The 22,027-nt window shown below is 35.6% G+C and overlaps 1 protein-coding gene across 4 annotated transcripts in view; it reads right to left on the bottom strand.

Moving 5' to 3' along the window:
* The window catches only part of ADGRB3 (adhesion G protein-coupled receptor B3), a 711,244-nt gene that overhangs the window by 3,685 nt on the left and 685,532 nt on the right, over window positions 1-22,027 (bottom strand). For all 4 annotated transcript variants that reach the window (XM_078055165.1, XM_078055166.1, XM_078055167.1 and 1 more), the window contains 2 exons: window positions 20,329-20,364; window positions 5,671-5,775 (listed from right to left, as the gene is read on the bottom strand). In XM_078055165.1, coding sequence (XP_077911291.1) covers window positions 5,671-5,775; window positions 20,329-20,364 — 141 coding nt within the window. The remainder of the gene's footprint in view (window positions 1-5,670; window positions 5,776-20,328; window positions 20,365-22,027) is intronic.

A 22,027-nucleotide genomic window follows, 5' to 3' on the forward strand; every position in this document is an offset into this window, starting at 1 on the left:
GTTCTTGCCCTTGTTCATAAATGTCTGGACACCCTTTAGGTCTGAGGCCCATGCTTCTTTAGCGATAAAGAACTACTGCACCCAGCAGTAGAACTCAGCCAAACAGAGTACCACATACACACAAAAAAACCAAAAAGTGAAAATTTAAGGGACCTATAGGACAACATTGAGTAAAACAATATTTAGGGGTCCCAGAAGAAGAGAGAAAGGGACAGAAAACTTACTTGAAAAAACAATGGCTGAAAATTCCTGGACCTGAAGAAGGAAACAGACCTATGGGTTGAGGGAGCCTAGAGCTTTCTAAATAAGATATACCCAGAGAGATCCACACCAAGACACATTATAATTAAAATGTCAAAAGTTAAAGAGAAAATCTTAAAAGCAGCAGGGAAAAAAAAAAAAAACACAACAAAAAAACAAAACTTGTTAGGTTTAAGGGAACCTCCGTAAGTATATCAGCAGATTTTTCAGCAGAAACTGCGGGTTAGAAGGGAGTGGCATGATGTATTCAAAGCGCTAAAAGCAGAAATCCCAACGAAGAATATAAAAGTAGGAAAAATAATGACTACAACAAATAGTTATGGGATACACAAATTAAAAGATGTGAAATGTGACATCAAAAACATCAAATGTGGGGGGGGATTAAAATGTAGAGTTTTAGAATGTGTGCAAACTTAACTTGCTATCAACTTAATATAGATTGGCATATATGTAGGCTGAGATATATAAGCTTCATGATCACAACAATGTTAAGACCTATAGTAAATAAATAAAAGTAAAGCAAAGCATCAAACCACAAGGGAAGAGAGCAAGAGAAGATACAGAGTGGCTGGAGAGTTTAAAAAAAAAAAAAACAAGACACATATATATGCTGCCTATAAGAGACTCACCTCAGTTGTAAAGACACACACAGACTAAAACTGACGGGATGATAACAGATGTTTCATACAAATGGAAACCAAGAGAAAGCTGGGTAGCTATACTTCAGTCAGACAAAACAGACTTTAAAACAAAGCTAATAAAAGACAATGAGCATTACATAATGATAAAGGGATCAACCCAGCAAGAAGATATAAATTTGTACTTATGCACCCAGTCTAGAAGCATATAAATGAATAAAGCATATATTAGCAGATGTAAAGGGAGAAATTGATAATGATACAATTACACTAGGGGGCTGTAATACCTCACTTACATCAAAGATAGATCATGCAGACAGAAAGTCGAACATTAGCCTTAAATGATACATTAAACCAGATGGATTTAATAGATATATATGTCAAGACCACAGCTAACATTATACTCAGTGGTGAAAAGCTGAAAGCTTTTCCCCTAAGATCAAGAACAAGACAAAGATGCCCACTCTTGCCACTTTTATTCAATACAGTATTGGAAGTCCCAGCTGAAGCAATTAGGCAAGAAAAGGAAATAAATGAAAAAAAAATAGTAAAACTGTCCTATTTGTAAAGGACATAATTTTATGGGTAAAAAACCCTAAACACTCCTCCAAAAAATTGTTACAACCAATAAATTCAGTTAAGTTGCAGGATACAAAATCAATATACAAAAATCTTTTGTGTTGTGTCTAACAACAAACTATCAGAGAAATCAAGAAAACAATTTCATTTCCAATTATACCAAAAGGAATTTAGTATGTAGGAGTAAATTTAACCAACAAGGTAAAAGACTTATACATTAAAAACTACAAGAAATTGGTGAGAGATAATGAAGAAGACACAAATAAATGGAAAGATATACCACGTTCATGGGCTGGAAGAATTAATATTGTTCAAATGTCATATTACCCAAAGCAATCTATAGATTTGATACAATCCCTATCAAAGTAGCAATGGCAATTTTGACAGAAATAGAACAATTCTAAAATTTATATGGAACCAAGAAAGATCCCAAATAGCCAAAGCAATCTGGAGTAAGAAGAACAAAGCTGAAGATATCATGCTCCCTGTTTTCAAACTGTATCACAAAGTTATAGTAATCAAAACAGTATAGTATTGGCATAAAAACAGACTAATGGAACAATAAAGAGCCCATCACCCAGTTACCCCATCCCCCCCAACCTCCCTTTCCAAGGGCACATGATGTGATGAGCACTGGGTATTATACTGAACTGATGAATCACTGAACATTGGATCGAAAACCAATGATGTACTATACCTAAGCTAATTGAATTAAAAAAAAAAAAAGGCCCAGAAATAAACCCGTGCATATATGGTATATAAATTTAAAACAAAGGAGGCAAATCAAAACCACAATGAAATATCTCACACCTGTGAAAATGGCTATTATCAAAAAACAAGAAATAAAAAGTGTTGGCAAGGATGTGGAGGAAGAGGAACCCTTGTGCACTGTTGGTGGCAATGTAAACTGGTGCAGCCACTGTGGAAAACAGTATGGAGGTTTCTAAACTAAAAATAGAACTATCATATGATCCAGCAATTCCACTTCTGGGTATTTATCTGTAGAAAATTAAAATACTGATTTGAAAAGACATATGCACCCCTATGTTCACAGCAGCATTATTTACATGGCCAAGATATGGAAACAACCAAAGTGTATGATTGATGGACAAATAGATAAAGAAGATGTGGTATATAGATATACAATGGACTACTACTCAGTCATAAAAAAGAATGAAATTTTGCCTTTCTTGTGACAACATGTAGAGAGACTAGAGGTTATTAGCTTATTATGAAATAAGTCAAACACCATGTGATTTCACTTATATGTAGACTCTAAAAAACAAAACAAATGAAACAAAACAAAACTCAGAAGTGAAAAGAATAGATTAGTGGTTGCCAGCAGGGAGGGGGTTTTGTGGGGGGGGGATGGTGAAATGGGAGAAGGAGGTTGAAAGATATACACTTCTAAGACAAATAAGTCATGGGGATGTAATATACAGAATGGTGACTATAGTCAACAATATTGTATATTACATAACTTTAGATACTGACAGGAGGAAACTAGATTAATTGGGTGATCATTTTGCAGCATATACAAATATCAAACCATAATTAATACTGTTATGTTAATTGTACCACAATAAAAAATTATAAATAAACTCAATATAAGCCAATATGCATGAAACTTCCAAAGATGCTAATTTGGTCTTAGGCTGTATATATAAAAATGGAATATTAGCTGAATATTAGAATTCAGGGCCACCTGGACCACTGCAAGGCCACCTGAGCATTTCCCATAGTTCATGGGTCTAGGAGCAGGCTAGCTGTTAATTCTGGACAAGTCTCTCTCTCCCTCCGTCCATCCTTTTCTCTTTTCCTCCTTCCCTCTATTCTCTCTTTCCTTCCTTCCTCCAACCTAGCAATACTGGGGACAAGGGAATGAGAATTTGTTTATTCTATATTCTAAAAGAGCAAGAATTTGGAGAAGCTCCTTGGGGGAAAGGGATCTTGATGGAGAAGAGTTTGTGAAACACGCTCGGAATAAGAGAATTCTTTCAAAACTGCCTTTTGTTTGTAGTGTGATTTAGATGTTCTCCTGCCTGGAAGCAGGGAAAATGGACTAAATGGTCTTTTGGGTTCCCTTTGATTCCCAAAATTCTACATAATTACCATCATTTGCAGTGCTAGGCAGGTGTTTTGAGTTAGTAGCCAGAAAAAAAAGGAAAAGACTTTGAGATTTTTGTTTTGAAAATGTCTTTCTCTATCCAATCATGCGATTTTTCATTAGCAATGTGGCACACAAATTATGACTGAATTAAGGATAATGAACTCACTCACATGTTCATTATTAATCAAAACTGAATAAGGAACTCTTTTCTTTTCTGTTCTCAGATATTTAGGACAATAGTCAAGCAGCAATGACAACTCTATCCTTCCCACTCCTAACCTCCCAAATGATAAATATTTATAAATCTTTTCTAGAAAAGGCGTGCTGCTGCAGAGATGTGGTGTAATTAGGAGGCTATTTTGGTTGTCAGGAAATGGAGATACAGATATTTGTGCCATTAATGATTTAATGCCCAGACCATACAAGGGGAAATTACAATCATATTACAGCAGTCAGCCGGCTGTATCTGTTGCATAAGACTTTCAGATTTGTAAACATAACTCTATCCTTTTTTTTTTTTAAACAAATGAAGTTTCTTCAATTTTTTCAATGTTAGCTTTCAGTATTCCAAAATGAGTAGCTAACGTGTTTAGGTCTAACCTCAATGGTGCAATTCTCATTTGCCTGGTGAACTAAAAATTGACGGGCCAGTATTAGGAGGAGTAGATAAGAAAGAACCACTCACTACATATAAGTGTCTTCTATTTGCCCAGCATTGTATTGATGATAACAAATAATGCATGATTCTCGCTGTAAGGAGGAAAATAGGTTGATATACACGTGAATTATTTACAGACCAATTAAGAGTTAAGGTCTATTGTGTTTCTTATAATCTTCCTTTAACAAACACAGAATGAACTACCAGAAACATTCTATAAATCAAGAGCAGCTACATACTGATAAAGTACCATGACCAGCACTGTACCGAGAGGAGGACAGGGAAAAACAAAGGTACATAAAATCTTGGTCTCGATAAACTGATGTTACTAATCAGGAAGCTGGGACTTAGACTCACAACACACATATCCAAGGCTCATGAGAGTTAGAAGGTGATCAGAACCGCAGACGTTGGGAGGAGGGGGAGGGCTGCAAGGGTTTAAGGCAAAACAAGGGGACCGTATTTGGAGTGAGGAACAGCTGAGTCAGATGGCAGTCCCAGCTCTATCTCTCATAGCTGAGTCTCAGCTTCTTAACCTGTCATGTGCCCTACCTGCTTTGGAAAGTGTTATGAGAATCAAAGGAAGCATTTATTAATTACTGTTTTCTTTGTTCAAATTAGGAAAAATTGAGGTTTAGAAACCCGAGCTGGGTAACTTGCTCAAGATCAGATAGATCTTGGTTGAGTTTTGTATTCCTGATCCAGGGCCCTCACAAATAATTACGTAGCCTTCTCTGGAGCCACGCCTGCGTCATGTACATGGTAACTGCATACTATCATTTGATGAATTCCTATGCTAGGACTGTGGTAGTGTGAATGAATGAGAAGCAAATGGTCCAGGGAATAATCAAAGCCTCCAATGTTGAGGCTTCCCAAACTCTTGGGAAAAGAGTGTTTCCTAAAACTCTTCTCATAAAATAAATGAGTCTCCTGGAGACAAAAACCTAACACTTCAGTTTCAGGTAATAGAGCGTACATTCAAATGTATATATGTATGTATATATATGTTTATAAATACGCATACTATAAAGAAATATATAATTATATTTTATGACCTTAAAATGTCAGACATTCAAATGAAAATGGAAAAATTTAGTCATCTATTTAGGTATTTGAATTAATTGACTTTTAACAATGATGAAGGGGCCGGGTGAACCTAATACATTTTTGATATATAACTAATTCCAATTAAAGCTTATAACTGAGAACATTTAAAACATGAATAAAAATGCTTGAAGAGTCTATCATTCCTAATTTGTTTCTTGGTATATTCCAAATACACTGCGGACCATTATTTGTTTTTTTCTATGTATGCCACTTCCGCGTTCACAAGACAATGAAAAGCTCCTGGAGGGTAAGGATAATGGCTGACGGCATACATCATTAGCGCGGTGCCAGGCACTGACGAAGCAACGCAGACTTACCATACTGCTTGTATTTGGTATATCCCGAAATCTGTCCAAAGTTTGAAATTTCTGATTCAGCTCCTGAAACAGTTCCATATGCCTCTTCCTTGTATGCATGACCTTCTGCAGAAGAGAATAGAACGGCTCTCATTTCTAATTTGATTTATACATTTTACAAAAAGGTTTAATTTTTCACTTTAATAAGGAAAATCAAGTTTGGCAGGAACCAGGAAGTCCCAAAAGACACCCAAAATGCAAATAAGCTGCATCTAATCCTTGTTTCATAGTCAGCACTTCTTGAACATGAAGAATTGGCTTTATTTCCACTTACGAGATTACCAAAAAAATAGTTTTCTCTTGTGGGTGCATTAAAAATGTAGCAGTCATTCCTGTGTAAGATTTTCATCATTCAAAGTTAAAGTTGTTTTACAAAAATTGTTATAATATAAAAAAATGTTTAAAAACTTGGACTTGTAAAGCACCCAAGTCTCTCAATGTTTGTCATGGGAAATATTACTTTTTTTATGTTTTATTTCCAAAACACTAAAATCCTATCTGGCTGTACTAAAGGGGGAGCAAACGCTCAGGCACTACCATTTAAGGCTGACTCAAAGCACTAAAGTGTCTGAAATTATATGTGAGATCTAGAATCTTACCCTTTCCATGAATAATGATTGAGCTTTGCAGAAGGAAAATCTGACCCATAGGTTTCATATATTTATTTACGAGATGGTACAGAATCTTAACAATTAGGGCTCAGAGCATAAATGTGTGTGGTTGATGAGCTTCTCAAATCACTGATACAAATATATTAATCCTTTTTTTTCCAAATATATTAATACTCTTCATCCTTGGTTACATCCTTTCCTCCCAACTTCATCATAACTCAACAAATAGAGTTCTAAATAAAAATGGCCTCAGGGTAGGTATCATGGGCTGAATCTTTTTCTATTTCAGAACATGTAACAGAGAAGATAATAAATCCCCTGTATTTACAAGTGTTATTTTAAAGGAGAAAACACCTCCCTCAGTTTTGATTTTTTAATTGTCAAAAATCAATATTTCAGTGATTTTCCAAGATTGTGCCTCCATGTTTGTGCAAGATTTTATAGTATTTTAAAGCATGTGCTTCATAACTCACTATTTGCTCATGTGGGCTTCATAGGTGTATTATATTCATGCCTAAGCTATGATTTGAACATTTGGCCTATTGTTTTAATTATCAAATATTTTCAAAAGTAAGGATTTGTTTTGGAAAAGAAATACATCTTTGGGGAAAGATCTATAATGCCTAATTTTCTTCTAAAAAGACACTTGAAGAGAACACGATCTCCCTGAGGAAAAAAAAGCAAGAGAAATGCAAATTAAATCTTTAACATATTTTAAAAAGCCTTATTCTCTTTTATGCCAAATTTAATTTCCTATATTTAATGAATCTGTGTTTAGGCAATACTTTGTTTAGCTAGTTTCTTCTATTTTCATTAGCCTACTTTTATGAGAGAATTCTGACATTTTAAGTCTTGCTCTAACCAAATTATTTTCATCTTTGCTCCTCTTAGTTCTAGGAGTTGGCTGTTAAAGAATCAGGTGGTTGAGGATGAGAACATGGCAACATTACTCATGATGAGGACATGAAACATAGCAAGCAATTACAGAGCGATTAACTTCCCATCAGTTTTGGGGAGAGTACAGGAAACAGATTTGCAGGATTTACAGAGAAACACCAGGCAAACATAATTTGACTAGCAATGGCTGATGGAGATTTATGAGAGGGAGGATTTGCATAAGCAACTCAGTGGAGGGATTTTGAGGACCACATAGCTGGCAAACATAACGAAATGCATTCTCTCTCTGGGGACTCAAATATTCCCATGCAGTACCAGGGCCTAAGACACTGATTAAAATACTGATTTGTGTTATAAGAAAAACCTTAAAAAAAACAAAAACAAAAACTATAGTCATCAGATATGAACTCTGGCTCTAACTTTCAAATAGTGTTTTTCATAATAATGAATCTTACCATGTAGTTATTTTTTGCTAGGGTGCAGGACTAAAGTCACGCTACTGACATTTCTCTAAAGATACTTCATTCTGTCAGCTAATACATATTCATGAGCACCACATATTGTGCTAGATGCTGAAGTAACAGTGGTGTGCAAAATCACGTAGAGCTTCTCCCCTCTTATAGCTCAAGGTAGAATGGAGGACATAGGCATTAATCACATACGAACTCAAATACACATTATTTTAGAACGGAGATAAGTAAAACAAATGGTGTGTCTACGTGAGTAAGTGATAGGGGACGTCACTAAGATAAATGCAAGTGAGGCAGATTTCCAAATTTTCACATACTTATTTTGAAGTTGAAAATTCTCAAATCAGTTATTCCTCATTTGTTCTTTCTCTTCCATTTTCTAAAATTCAGAGAATTTCTGGTATAATTTTTAATCTTGTGCCCTTTCCTCAGTGAGATCATTCCTTTCCAAAGACAAGAAGCACATTCTAAGATAGTTGATGTTATTGGCATAGCTTCCTCATTTTAAGGTGGGCATGTGATGATTTTGTCTGTGCAGTCTCCATTTATCTTTCATCTTATGACAGGGTCCTGACTTTGCCTTGGGGAGTTATGCCTGTCAATGGCGGTGGAAATGTCAATGGAGGTCGTTATTGTCTACTGGCCAAAAGGTCAGTTTTTCCATATCCTTCCAACAAAGTTCTCTTTTGTTGGTAGTCAAAGTCACTCTCTGTCTTGTGCAGCCCAATATTTCTATTGGATAAATCATGTTTAATGAAGCAAAGTATTAAATGTATCCCATGGCAATGAGGGTATGTTAACTGATTGGAGTTTTTATAATCATATTCTGACTGACTAGGTAGCAGCTGATTCTGAACTGAGTGGATTTTATTTTGAGGAGCTACATTGTTAGAACATACTCAGAAATACATATGATGAATGCAAATGTTATATAACCAAAAAACATCTTGCAATGTTTTACATAGGTTCATGAAAGCTACTCTGAGTACTAAAGCTCACGGATGCCACAAAGAAGATGGAAAGAAATTAAAAATTTGGATGCTGAAATCTGGGGCTCTTCCTATCTAGAAACATTACTTGCAAATCCATCTGCATCCAGATAGTCATTCTAAGTTGAAACTGTCACCTAGGCCCAGCCAAAAATCACCACAGCAATGATGGTCTGGTGGTTCCGAGAGAAGTACCACATTAGAGCTGCCAATCAAGAGCTCACCTATCTGTCAGGGCTCAGTTTGATTTTCTATGCATGATACCTTCTTGTTCACAGACTTAAGTATACCTTTCAGCTTTTTCAGTTGAGGACGCTTCCATTGACCTGGAAGCCAGCGTCATAGTATATGTGCTGCCGAAGCGAGCACAGCCAGCGTCATAGTAAATACTGGAGAGTTTCCAATCTGGCAATGTTTTGGGATAAAAACATAGCTGTGGTTTTAGTTTTCACAAATAATAAGGATTTCCCTTTATCTATTTACTTGTCTGAATATTTATTTGCAGCACTCATGCCTTTGATGGTCTTAACCACCTAATTAGAAGTTTTTGTGCTTAAAAATCTTACCCATTTTAATGGCTCTTTTTGGATTTTACTCACCTTAGGGTTTTATCTGTTTACCTTTTTCTTTTGTGACTGAAACATCCTGTGTCCCAAAGAAATCGACTTGTGAAAAACTCAATTTTTTAAAACCTTTGAAGATGATAAAACTGTTAACTCATGTAGATTTTCTTTTTAAATAAACAAAGATATTCTAATTGACACTATATATAAAATTCAGGTTGCTTGAGTTTTAACTCCTGTCAAATAACAAAGGCATCTTTTGCAATAAAGAGAAATGCTTGGTAATGTTCCCTTCCACTCAGGTTATTATGACATCATTGTTTGAAACTGCGTATGAACCCCCAACCTGAGAGGACCAGCAACTTAACTGCACAGAAATATCTCCCGAAATAGCTTATTTCATACTCTTATCTGTCATTTTCTCTATTTATAACTCCAGGGAGGCTGTCTTTTTCTTTTAATTGTTGATACGAGAGAAAAAGTGATAGGTTGTATAGTACTTTCATGAAATTTCAGATATTTGAGAAAAAATCAGGACGTGAACCACCTGTATATGTTTTGAGCACCTACTCTCTCTCAGGCACTCTTCTAGATTAAATACTTGGGACATGTCAAATCTAACAGCTCTGGGTCTGGACAAACTTGGATTTAGATCTCGATTCCACCACTTTCAAACTGTGTGGTCAGAGGCACAAAATGTAATCTCCCTGTAGTTCCAGTTTTAGCTGTCAGAGTAACCTTACAGGGTTGTTCTGAAGATTTAAAAAGGGATACACATCACTTATCACTGGAGGACACAGGTAAGAGCCACTTAAGAAATGGTAGGCATTATTATCTTTCTCAATCCTCACAATAACCCAGGGAGGTAGGAGTCATTATCTCACTTTGCTGATTAGAAGACTGAAGCTCAGGAGGCTAAAGTAAAGCTCCCAAGCTCCCATCAGTGGTGAGACAGTTGGAACGCACTCTGAATCCAAAGTCAATTCTCTTTGCATGCTGCTATCTTAGATACATCCCATATTCACGGAGCACCCTCCTTTAGATTACTCAAGCTTGTGATTATGCCCTATTCAGATGGAAAAGCGGGTGAAAGAAACGGGTGGATTAAATGCCTTCTGTCGCAAGCCCATAAACTGGATATCGATCACCCTGCAACTATCTCATAGTACTGCAATTATCTTTTGAAGGGCTGGTCTCCATATCTTGACTCTGAACACCTTGTGGACGGTGACTTTGTATCCCTGACACCTAACACAGTGTTTGATATTTAGCAGGTGCTCAATAAATGTGCATGGGATAAATGAAATCAATGAGATGGCATATGTATATAGGCCAGGGAAGGTGCCTACAACATGGAAGGCTATCATAAATCTTGTCTTCTCTCCTTCTATTTAAGGGGTCTCCCACCTGACGAGGAGACTTCTTTTATTGGCCCCAGACAGGATCCCTGCCTCCTATTTCTGATCCTATTGTGCTCTCTTATTTTCCATATAAGTTGCCTATAAAGGGCCTGCAGATGGGTTTGAAACAAACTGCTTGGAAGTTTTCTAAATTCAGAAGTGTGAATCACAGAATTGGGATTTAAGTCTTAACTACAGATAAGGTAGACATTACTATATGTAGACTTCTAGAAACAGAGAAATTGTTAGAAAAAGTTGGAAAATACCCCAACTATAAATTTTAGATTATGGGGCCTGGAAATCATGTTGATAGAATTTAGAAACCACTTTGCCTAAATTACCTTTTCTAGCCTTAGGAATACAGACACCTATGCTCTCATTGTTCATATTTACTAGTATAAACTTAGTTATTTTTCTTCTTTTTTGCATTGCATAGGAGTCCTCAATCCAGAGTGGGCTGTTGAATACTAGTTTGAAGTGAATGAAAACTAATGTTAAGGAAGCAACACACAGTGCAGGAATTAATCTTGACTCCTGAAGCTGTACTGTAAAAAGGGAATGATTTATGTACCTCTCCTTGGCCGGAGTCCCAGAGTATCCCTAAGACAGAACCTGGAGCCCCATGGACTGCCTGATATTACTAGTGTCTAGTTATGTTTCAAGCATGTTTCTATTTGAATAAATATATATACACAGGACTTAGACAAAGGATCTAAAAAAACCTGAATAAGGTATGTATTATTTTTTATTTTGTCACTGTCACCCAAGGATATACTTGGGCTGCAAATATCTGCAATAGTTTAACTTAGCATTATATAGAAAAGATGGATGTAGCATAGGACTGGATTCCTCAAATGTTTCCTCTCAAAGTGTGCTGATTGCCTAATAGAGTGCACTTACTGCAGGGGATGGGGGACAAAGCAGAGAGGGGCCTATTATGAGTAAGACATTTCTTTGAAATTGTATGCTTTATATTTAGAAAGTAATATAAATTTTATCTTCTATGCCATAGCTTAGCTGTGTTCATAACAATATAAAATTAATATAAAATATTTTATCTTACTTATATTCCCCCAAATCTACTGAAAATTCAAGTCCCCACAAAAATGGGCATGATTATCCTGGATTTATGCCTTCTTGTGCTCTCTGCTCACCATCACCTCTCCTCAGTTTGAAAAGCATGGGTTTACTGGATGTGTGGGGTTCATTAGGAACTTCAAAAGAACATTCTAAGGTGTTTTTAAGAGGTTACATGGTTCCATGGAAGAATGTGACAAGGTTTATTTCTATGTTTTTTGAAGAGAAGATAAAAATAAATACCTCTCTGCCCGTATATTTTTAACATGGAATGGATAATACTGTCTATTGCAGTTTGAGATGTTTGTAACTGCACTCCTAAGAATTCCCTGAGATTTCAAGACAGATAGTTTAAACTACCTGCCTGATATTTCTGATTTAACATCCTATTAGGCACCTTAATCCCCAAAGTATTAAAATGCAACTTGGCCTAACTAGATGTCTGCTTGATTTTCCTAGATCTGTCAAAGATACTACTAGAAATCCAGCTCAGACCTGTATGATCCCCTTTCTTCTGCTCCCCTATGTTCAGTTAAGGACCAAACTCCATAGATCTTGACTGTGCCATGTCCCTTCATTCCTTTCCTTTACGACCACTTCATTTTTCTTTCCTGGACTAGTCACTTCCAAATTTGTATTTCAACTTCCTCATTCACCCTACTCCAATCTTTCCTTCCTATTACTGCTCCAGTCATCTTTCTAAATTCCAGATAAGAGCAAATTATTCCTCACTAAAAAACAGAACACAATAGAATAGAACGTTTTAGCAGCTTTTAGTAACAAATTAGGTAAAAATTCCTCCCTTGGGGTACGGACTCTTTACTATATGGTTTCTAAATTACTTCCTCTTTTTATCTACAGATATCACGTTCCAGTGAATTTTCATTTGCTTGAGCATGCCACACCTCAGCCAACCTCCATACCTTTTCCTCTTCCTGGAATTTCTACCTGCCATTCATCTCCTTGAGTCCATAGCATGTAAATATCTTTGAAGTCCAGTGTGGCTCTCTTTGAGGTGTTACCTCCCTAGTCCATTTTCTATATTGGTCTTTTCCCCAACTTAGATATACTGTTTGATAAGTTTTTCTTAAAGCAAACTGGACTAATTTCAATTTTAAATCATTCTTTACATAATAATTTATCGAATGCCTACTATCGTGAAAATGAATGAAGGAATCCTCATTCAAAATGGAAGAATCCATGAAGGGAGAGCTCTCATGCACTTCCACTCATCACAGTTTGCATAACCAGCAGGAAAAAGATTTTCCCTCAGCCTCCCAACAGCAAGCTGCCTCCACCTGCAGTCAATGAGAAACTGCCGCCACTTCAAAATCTCTTTTGGCCTCCAGTGAACTTTTGTTCAAAACAACCCCTTGTAACTTCCTCCTTTCCTCTATAAAAGGATGCTGTCCCACTTTGTTATCTGGACTTGCTTCCTGTTTGCCATAGTTTGCATGTGCCAAATTGCAATTCCTCTGCTATTCCCAAATAAACTCATTTGCTGCTCAGTAATATTTGCTGTTTGATTTTTAAGGTTGACATTATATGGTGTCAGAAATGGGACCTGAAGGCGATGAACCCGGATAACGAACAACTCCAGGCCACTGTGTATGGTAGCCACTTCAGCCTCTTGCTCTCTCTGTGAGTCGTCTTTTTCCTTTTGGCATGGTAAGCCCCTTGTCAGAGTCAAGTTTCCTCATTTTGGTTGAGCTCTCTGACTTTATTCTTGAAGGCATCAGCCTTTTGGTGACTACTCATTTGTTTGCTGAACCTCTGGTTTTAAAGTATGGGATTCACTATCCTCTCAATTCTTTACTGAGGGTTCTCCTTCTGGGACCCTGGCCAGTTTTTGTGTCCAAAACTATGGCCCTTCTTCGTGCATGTTCTTAGCCAAATGGACCAACTTAACCAAATATAATTTAGAATTCCTATGCCACTGTGGAAAACTTCTGACCTCCCAAACTTGTTTTTCTCAGAACCAAATTAGAAGACCACAGCTGTAAAATTAAACAGACTAAATAGGATGCCTATTTTAGTTGGTACCTGGAGTCTTCCAAATGTATCCAAGACTCTAAAATCACCTCTTTGCAAAATAAGGTTTCTAAATTAACCATGACACACAAACAATTCACAGTAGACAAAAGGGGTTCTGAGGCTACTTTTTCCCTTCCCTCTTCCTCTTTCCCTTCTGCACCACCCCCACTTCCTCATCTAGCAAACTATGGACTGTAATTAAATAATTTATTAAACCCAGAGAAGATCCTCAAAAGTTTTTATAAATGGATTACCTCCTGAGATTAGTGAATTAAAAAAAAAACAAAACAAAAACCGTGACGTGTCTTCTGGGGTCTCTTTTTGCATCTGTGTGTTTACGACTGTCTAACATTATAGATACGGAATTTTTCTACTTCTGGGTGGTATTGCCAAAGTTAATTTATGAAAGAAGCCCTATTTAATTGGCTTGAAAATGAAGCACTTATAAATTAAGTTCTCAGAAATATAACATACACTAACCCAAATATTTTTCAGGTTCACATGATTTGGGAAAATATTTGATATAAAAGCTAGTTTAAGGTTGTTGGTTCAATTAAAATGTGTGTCTTTAAAGTTCTCAGCATTAAACATAAAACTTTTGTTCTAGTGAGGTTTATTAAAGTGCAGTAAGTTCATGTTATTTCTTTTACAAAATCTGTGAGCAAGAAAATAGCTTAGGCTGACGGCTAGTTGTCTAATGTCTCATTACGTTTTGGTAGGTAATCTAAACATAATTGTTAAGAATAAGTAAGTTAAAATAAATGAAAGTAAGATAAAAAGTTTTTAGGTAAACTTTTTCGTTTCCCTAATACATTTTGGTAACCTTAAAGTTCTGCTAAGTTAAAATAAATGATGGATATTCATTGAATATCTACATCATTTCTAAATAAGGTAGAAAATGGACACCTTAATTACTGAACATAGGTTTATCCATTTCTGGCTTCTTTTTACAGAGAGACAAAAGATATTTGGGTCTATTAACGAACATGTTTTGTACCACATTGAAAAACTGTACTAGAAATTACGAAATGTATTCATGAATTGCCAGCCTAAAAAAAATGCTAATCTAAAAGACAGTTCATAATTGCTTGCTTAGTTTTCACTAAAAATTAAGACTTCTAAGGGTTAAGAATTCTAATTAAGGTTTCTAAGTGGTAACAATTCTAATTAACATATGTAATTAAAGCTAGTAGACATAATAAGGGAAACAACTCTATACAAGGAAAGTAGGGTATGTTTTTTGGTTAGAAAAGGTATGAGAAAAAAAAAGTATGAGGTATGGAGATACATTTCTGTTGAGGGAAACAGAAAGGACAGACTAAGATGGACATAGAAAGCTGTAGAAGGTCTGTGAAAAAGGAATCTTGGGAAAAATTTTTATGTATGATCAAGCTAGATAAAATTTGTTATAAGGGTTTAAAAAATAACCTTTAATATTAATAGTATATTTATGTAAAATTAAACCTTAATTTTTCTTTTACCTGCTAAAAGGACAAATTTTTCTCGGACTTTTGATAAGAGATTGTAAAAAGTTCTTTATCTTTTAAAGTAATCTGGCTTAAAAAAAAAGGATTCTATGTTTTGTTAAAATTTTCTGTATTTGCTGTCTTTATCAAGTCTTTGATTATGTAAGTTTTAACTGGAACTCTCTGTACTTCCCTTTTAACATCTTCCATTTTTACCATAGTTAAATGGATGACTGTTATTTCATCAATCCTATTTGACCAAGTGTTTTAAAACTTTTTGATATTTTTGATAAATTTCTCCAAATCCAATTCTAAATAGTCTTTTTGACCTTGAACTAACTTTGGGTTTTCCAAGAAGTCTCTAAAACATCTCAATAGATTTGTTCTTTCTCCTTACAAAAAGAGAGAGATTAAGCCCTTTAGGGTTACTTGGTATGTTAAATTACATGAGAAGCATTTTCCAGTAAGTGATGATAAACCATCTCAGGTTATGTTATGCAGGTGAATGTTATTAATATAAATATTTTAAGAATTATATGAAATTCCTGGATATCTGATATGTCTTGGTATAATGTTATTGGCCATAATTCCAGTTATTATCTTAAAATATATGGAAAACCAAATTTTCTTGTCAACTCCATTATAATGAACTTGCATCAGATCTTTAATAATGGGCATTTTAAGTCTTTTGTCATTTACAGGGAGTTATAGTTTTACTCTGATGCTTTTAGAAAAGTGTACCTACAGAAGTGATTTGTCTTCAAAGAGATTCATGGGAAGAGCTCAGAAAAAGTGCAGGTTTCTGGTAACTTTGAGATCATAAATTGAACTGGGTAAAAATTTCCAGAACTAATGTAAAAACTAGATTCAAGTGGAATAAGAATAACATGGTATTGAATGAATGGAGGAAGACGATTATCATTTTTATGACTTCTAGTTTTCAAACACTACTGGTCCTTTAATGTTTTGCTTGCTACATTAAAAGGAGCCCTTTTACTCTTTTCTTTAAAACTATCTATGAAATACAGCAATTTAGTAAAATATAACTTTGTAAACAAAGATGAAATATTTACTTTTTCTCCCTACCTGATCCCTCCAGAATTTTGAAACTCCTGAGTACTTTTTCACATGGCAATATATTTAGTTATTTACATAAATACAATGAGAATCTGTTCTCCTTGTAATAACAGTTGGAAATATTGGCTACTTTACCAAGGCTCTGGATTATTTTGAGAGAGATGTGCATAAACTCAGATTTCACAGGGCAGTTTTTAAGGAACTAAGGCTACTTTATGGAGCCAATAAAGCTCCTCAAAAAAATCGACTTGGCACCTTGCTTACAAGGTTCTAGCAAAGCAGTCTTAAAAAGAGCTTATATGGTCAATCACTGTTCTTGCTAAACTTGTGTAAATAGTCAGGCCAAGTTTAATGCATACAAATTAGTTTTACTGTGATTATCTTTAGTAAATATCAGGGGAAGTATAGAGAGAAAAATTATGTTTGCACATTTGTCTATATTAGATTCTAATCCTGTTATTAAACTGTACTAGATCCTGAATTCTTCTGGTTTTCTCAAATATCTGCCTACCACTCTCCAAACTAATGTTTCCAATTTTTTCCCATGCTTCTGATTTGGAACAAAGACTGCCCTTGAACCTCCTTGAAAGGAACTATATATACCAGGTCCTCCTCATTACCCAAATGACAGCCCGACTTCAGGGGTTTGAATCTTGGACATACATCCCACAGCTAAAGATGGCTGCACCTGGCATCTGGTCTTGTACAAACCCTGGAGATTTTCAATCAAATGGAAGAGAAGTAGCAGACATCAAGGCAGACTGCTTCCACTCAAGACACCACATCAAGACTTCATACTTTAAACATAAAAGTCTGTCTTTTTCCCCTTCTTTCTTTTACCTTGGCATGGGCCTGGGAAAACTAAAGCCATCACCTGTATCTCGTAGGCTGTTGCTAGGGGGATAAACTCCGGAATTTACAACCTTTTTTTTTTTTTTTTCTTGCTAAGAGAAAACCTGATTCCTGACATCTGATCTATTTAGCTGGTTACTTTCAGGTTTGGGCTTCTCATGTAGGACCTTATACAAACTAGATTTATTTGAGAGAGAGAGAGAGAATACAAGCGTGAGGATGGAGAGGGACAAGCAGACTCCACACTGAGCATAGAGCCTTATGTGGGGCTCGATCTCAGGACCCTGAGATCATGACCTGAGCCAAGCCAAAATCAAGAGTGGGACGTTTAACCAACTGAGCCACCCAGGTGCCCCCACAAACTAGATTTATTATTCTGCTTCTCTTTGTGTATTGTTATAATCATTTAAAAATGTTGTGCCTGTTGCCTGTTAAACCTTTGCAGAAACAATCTATCCAATAGGGTGATGCTGGCTCAACATTTCAAGATGATCTCTAATGCTTACAGCCTTGATAAGATATAGTCTTTAAGTGGGAAATGCCTGAGAGTTCTCCTTTCTATCCCTTGTTACTCAAATGTGGCCTTAAATGGTTTCCATTAATCATGCTCTTTCCTTCCACAGTGGGACATGACAACCAGGAAGGGTCCCTCCTGGCACCAAGAGACAAAAATCACTAAATATAGAAAACCTGACTCTTGATCGGCAATGCTTTCAAGGAGTGTTTAAAACAGTACCTCCTAACTTCCTATTTTCCTTTCCAGGCTTGCATGTCCTGAATTGCAATTCCCAAATAAACTCATTTGCTGCTTGATAACCTTTGTTTTTTTAATTTGTTCAATTTTTGAGGTTGATACCATATACTAGATCTCTGCTTGGAGCTGAGAATGCAAATCCAGTAAGGAGTTTGGTCACAGAATATAGGGATATCACTATAGTATTTTCCGTATACTTCCCTGAATGTAAGAATTGATGTTACATCATTTTGACTAGTCAACACTTTGCTCTATTTATTCCTAAAAACGCAGTATTTTCTTGGAGATTGGCAACATGAAAGGACTCTTCCCCAGGTCTAACATTTACTGGCCAATGTTTTATGGATGTATGAGTTGAGAGAATATTGTTATTGTGTACAGACTGGGGAGTGTACATGGCCTAAAGGGAAGATAGATATCTTCAGGAGCCCAGGAAACAAATTTGCTTGTCAGTGGCAAAATGCCTACATTGGCCACTGTGTGTTAAAGCTTATGGCGTGGGAATTTGGGGACTAGCAAGTAGTTTGATATAAACAAAATTTATCCAGCCTGATTTAAAGCAGAGGGAGGCAACTCTGGCTCTTCGTCAAGGACCATCCACAAAGTACAAATATATCGTATTAAAATTTATCAGCATTTAAAGCTGGCAGTAATTTTTCTGAACACCATCTATGAGGTCTCTGCCACATACCTACAGTGGCACACAGACTAAGGGGAGTGGTACTAAAAAGTTTGTAAAGAAAATGTAGTATCTCAAAGTGTCCCCCCGGCTCCCAATTTTACACTTCTAGCAATCATGCGGTAACCATTGTAATTAAAGAGCTAACTACCCAGGGTTGTGTTGCAACGTCTCCCATTACCAGTAAATGTTTTGATAATACCGTGGTTAGATGTTGGGATACTAAGCAGCAGGAAAAAAGCATCTGCTTAAGGAATCTGCTACCTGTTGCCACAGAAAATATATGAAAAAGGAATAGTTTTTCTAATGCTCCAACTGACCCAATATGGTAAGAGTTCTTTACAGAGCTTCTGATTACATAGCTTTGGTTGGTTGCATTGAGGCCTAATTTTAGATCTAGGTTTTTACTATATTTTGTCACTGATGCCTCATGGATTAATTCCCACCTCCTTTCCTTTGTACTGACACAACTTACTGCTTTCAGGACAAAAAATATATACACAATGATCCTCTATTTTGGATGACCTAAAGAATAGAAAAAAAAAAAATCTGTCCCTTAAAAGGCAGTAAAAAGTAAAAAAATGAAGATTGCTGAGTGTTTTTTCTTTGTACCCTAAAACTTAGGATAGAATGAAGTTTTTATCCCATGCCAAGTTGCTACAACTGAGATGCATCAGTAGGAAATTTTGCCACATAATCATTGAGGTCAGATTCTTTATTATTACTTTGTTTCTTGTAGTGTGAAATTTTACTAAAAAAGGCCAATTCTCTTTAGGGTAAAACCAGAGCTTGTTTACCAATGCAGTAAATAGAAACAGTTAAGTCTCACTTTTGATACCTGATGTATACGGCTGAGCTACAACATTCATCTACATAAAATGATTGATTTAGAAGTTTCCATACTCTAAAAGGTTTCCATAATTTTAGGAATATCAACTAAGATTATCAAGTTCTATGTAAGCATCAAAACAGTACAAATATGCTAGAGAAATTTATAACGTATTATATCCAATTATGTCAGCAGGCTATGAATCATATCCAATTATCAAGATGCATAAGTGCCTTTTATGTGACACTCAAACATCATTAATTTTGTGCTTAGCATAAGCTGCTCAAATGGTATGATTTCAGTGATTTCTAGCATCGATATTACAACATCAATATAAACTCAATGCAAATTGGAAAATGAACATCTTCATCTTGTTTATATCTGTGAAAAGGCATTTACTGAACACAGGAACACATTGAACAACACTTGCTATTGGAAAAAAGAATCTGGAATGTATCACAGAGAACCTTAATAATAGGAATCAGTACACAAGGCAATTCCAGAGAAAGCCTACCTAACCAGCCAAAGCATTCTCAGAGGCTCTGTTTTCAGGTAGTTACTGAAGTAAAACCAATATAATTGTTACAAATATGAAACGAAGAGACAGACATTCTTACCTCATAACAAACTGAACTGATCAAATTCAGTCCTCACCATAAATTGCCCATTTGTCTTAGTATTTATAAAATGGATTCCTTGTTTGGAGAATCTCAGTTTAGCATACATCTAAGTCAATTAGAAGTTAAAATTTTTTTCTACAAGTAGTTTTACAGTATGGATTCTAATTAAAAATGTTTGACTTCTCATTTAATTTTTAAAAAGTAGAGCTCCTACATACTGCAGAGTAACATGTTTAAGTAATTATATGTCAATCTTGAATTCAAGCAATTAAAATTATTTTAAAAATCCAGAGAAACTTACCTCAAAGTCAAGGTCTGAATATCGTGATTTTCTTCTCTGTTAGATTTTTTTAAAAAGAAGAAAAACCAATATAAAGTTATGTTTAGTCATTCAAATAAAATGAAAATTATTATTTTCAATAAAATGTCCTGCATCTTTGTATTACAAGTATTTTCTTCACAGAATATGTTGAAATTTTTATGATTTCAAACTCTTTCATCCATATTATTTCATTCTTACTTTGAAGAAGAATATAAAAATACAGACTATTTCTCATCTTGACCTCTTAACTAATTTTTCAGTAAGAATTTTTTAATATAAATTCACACAAAAATTTCAATCTTTAAGGAGACTTTAGGTCTATTATAGCAAAGCTATATTTTTTTACTTTAGAGACACAAAGGATTAAAAGCCATATACTAAAAAATCATCTAGTCATCTCAAGACTTCCCACCAGCCTATCTCCCGGCTTCATTTCTACTAAAATCTCTCTGGCCTTCTGTCTGAGTCCTAAAGTTCTGTATGTCTCAACCACAGACTTTTTTTGGTATTTAATAATTCTCCATGATAGGAAAGTCCTAATTGCTAGTTCTTAGAAACATAAGTATCTATTCTAATTCAGTAAAAAAAAAAAAAAAAAAAAAAAAATAGTCCACACCCCCGAGAAACATAAATGTAGATGTCAGTATCTCAATGTTCCTCTATGGCTCCAACTCTGTTAAACAGCTCCTGATTCTAGTTATAGATCAATATGTATTAGTAAAATGATTAGGTGATAAGCCTGATAAAATCAGGAAATATTACTTAAATGAAATTAATGTGACTCTATGAATATTAGTGTAGGATAGGTACACTTAGCATGTGCTCAGAGGGATTTGATATAGAAGGAGATATCTGGTAAATGTAGAAAGGGTCCTCCAAATTTTTAGAGAACAAAAGCAAGTTTCCAATATGAGGGGTTTTTTTTTTTTAATTTGGATTTTTTTTGAGGAAGTGGGGGTGAAACAAAAAATAAATATTAAAAACAAGTAATATTTAGGCAGTTGAATATCATGTAAACCTTTCCTTTCTCTTCTGCTATCCCATTACCTATCCCAATACCTACCTTAAGTTCAAAAACGTATCAGGGAATCCTACCCATGATAGTTGATTCTTGTAACCGCTAAATAGTAGAGACACACAGGCACTAATGTAGTTTATTGAAAAACCTGCCTACGTTTTTGCTGCTAGAGTTACACTGTCACTGCAGAACCAGAGCCTCCCTATGAACCAACTCCCCAAAGCATGCTTCACTAGACAGAAGGGGATATACTAAAAGATTTTGTTAAAAAAAAGTCTAAAAGTTTTGAAATTATTTGATTTTGGTGGAGCTGGATTACAGAATCCAGTCTTCAAGTATGATCAAGGAGAACACTGAGAAGGAGACTGCTTTATTAAATGGCAATAGCATGTTGATGTCATTTTGGTCCTTGTCTCTGGCATCACCGTAGCCTAGCCCCGGTGACATCCTGGAAGGAGAAACGTGTGCAGGAAGGCATTTAACGCAGGCCTCCTTTGCCATCTCCCGCCACTATTGTTATCTAACTGCGATGTATAAAAATCAGGCTCCCATGTGGCGCATCACACTTTGCTGCAATATGCCATACTGAACGTCAGTGCTTCCATTCTCTTCTTGAATGCTTTGCCTTCTTGGCACTGTGACTTCAGCAGGATATTTTTG

Source organism: Halichoerus grypus, chromosome 9 (assembly GCF_964656455.1).
Source record: "Halichoerus grypus chromosome 9, mHalGry1.hap1.1, whole genome shotgun sequence".
Lineage (NCBI taxonomy): Eukaryota > Metazoa > Chordata > Mammalia > Carnivora > Phocidae > Halichoerus > Halichoerus grypus.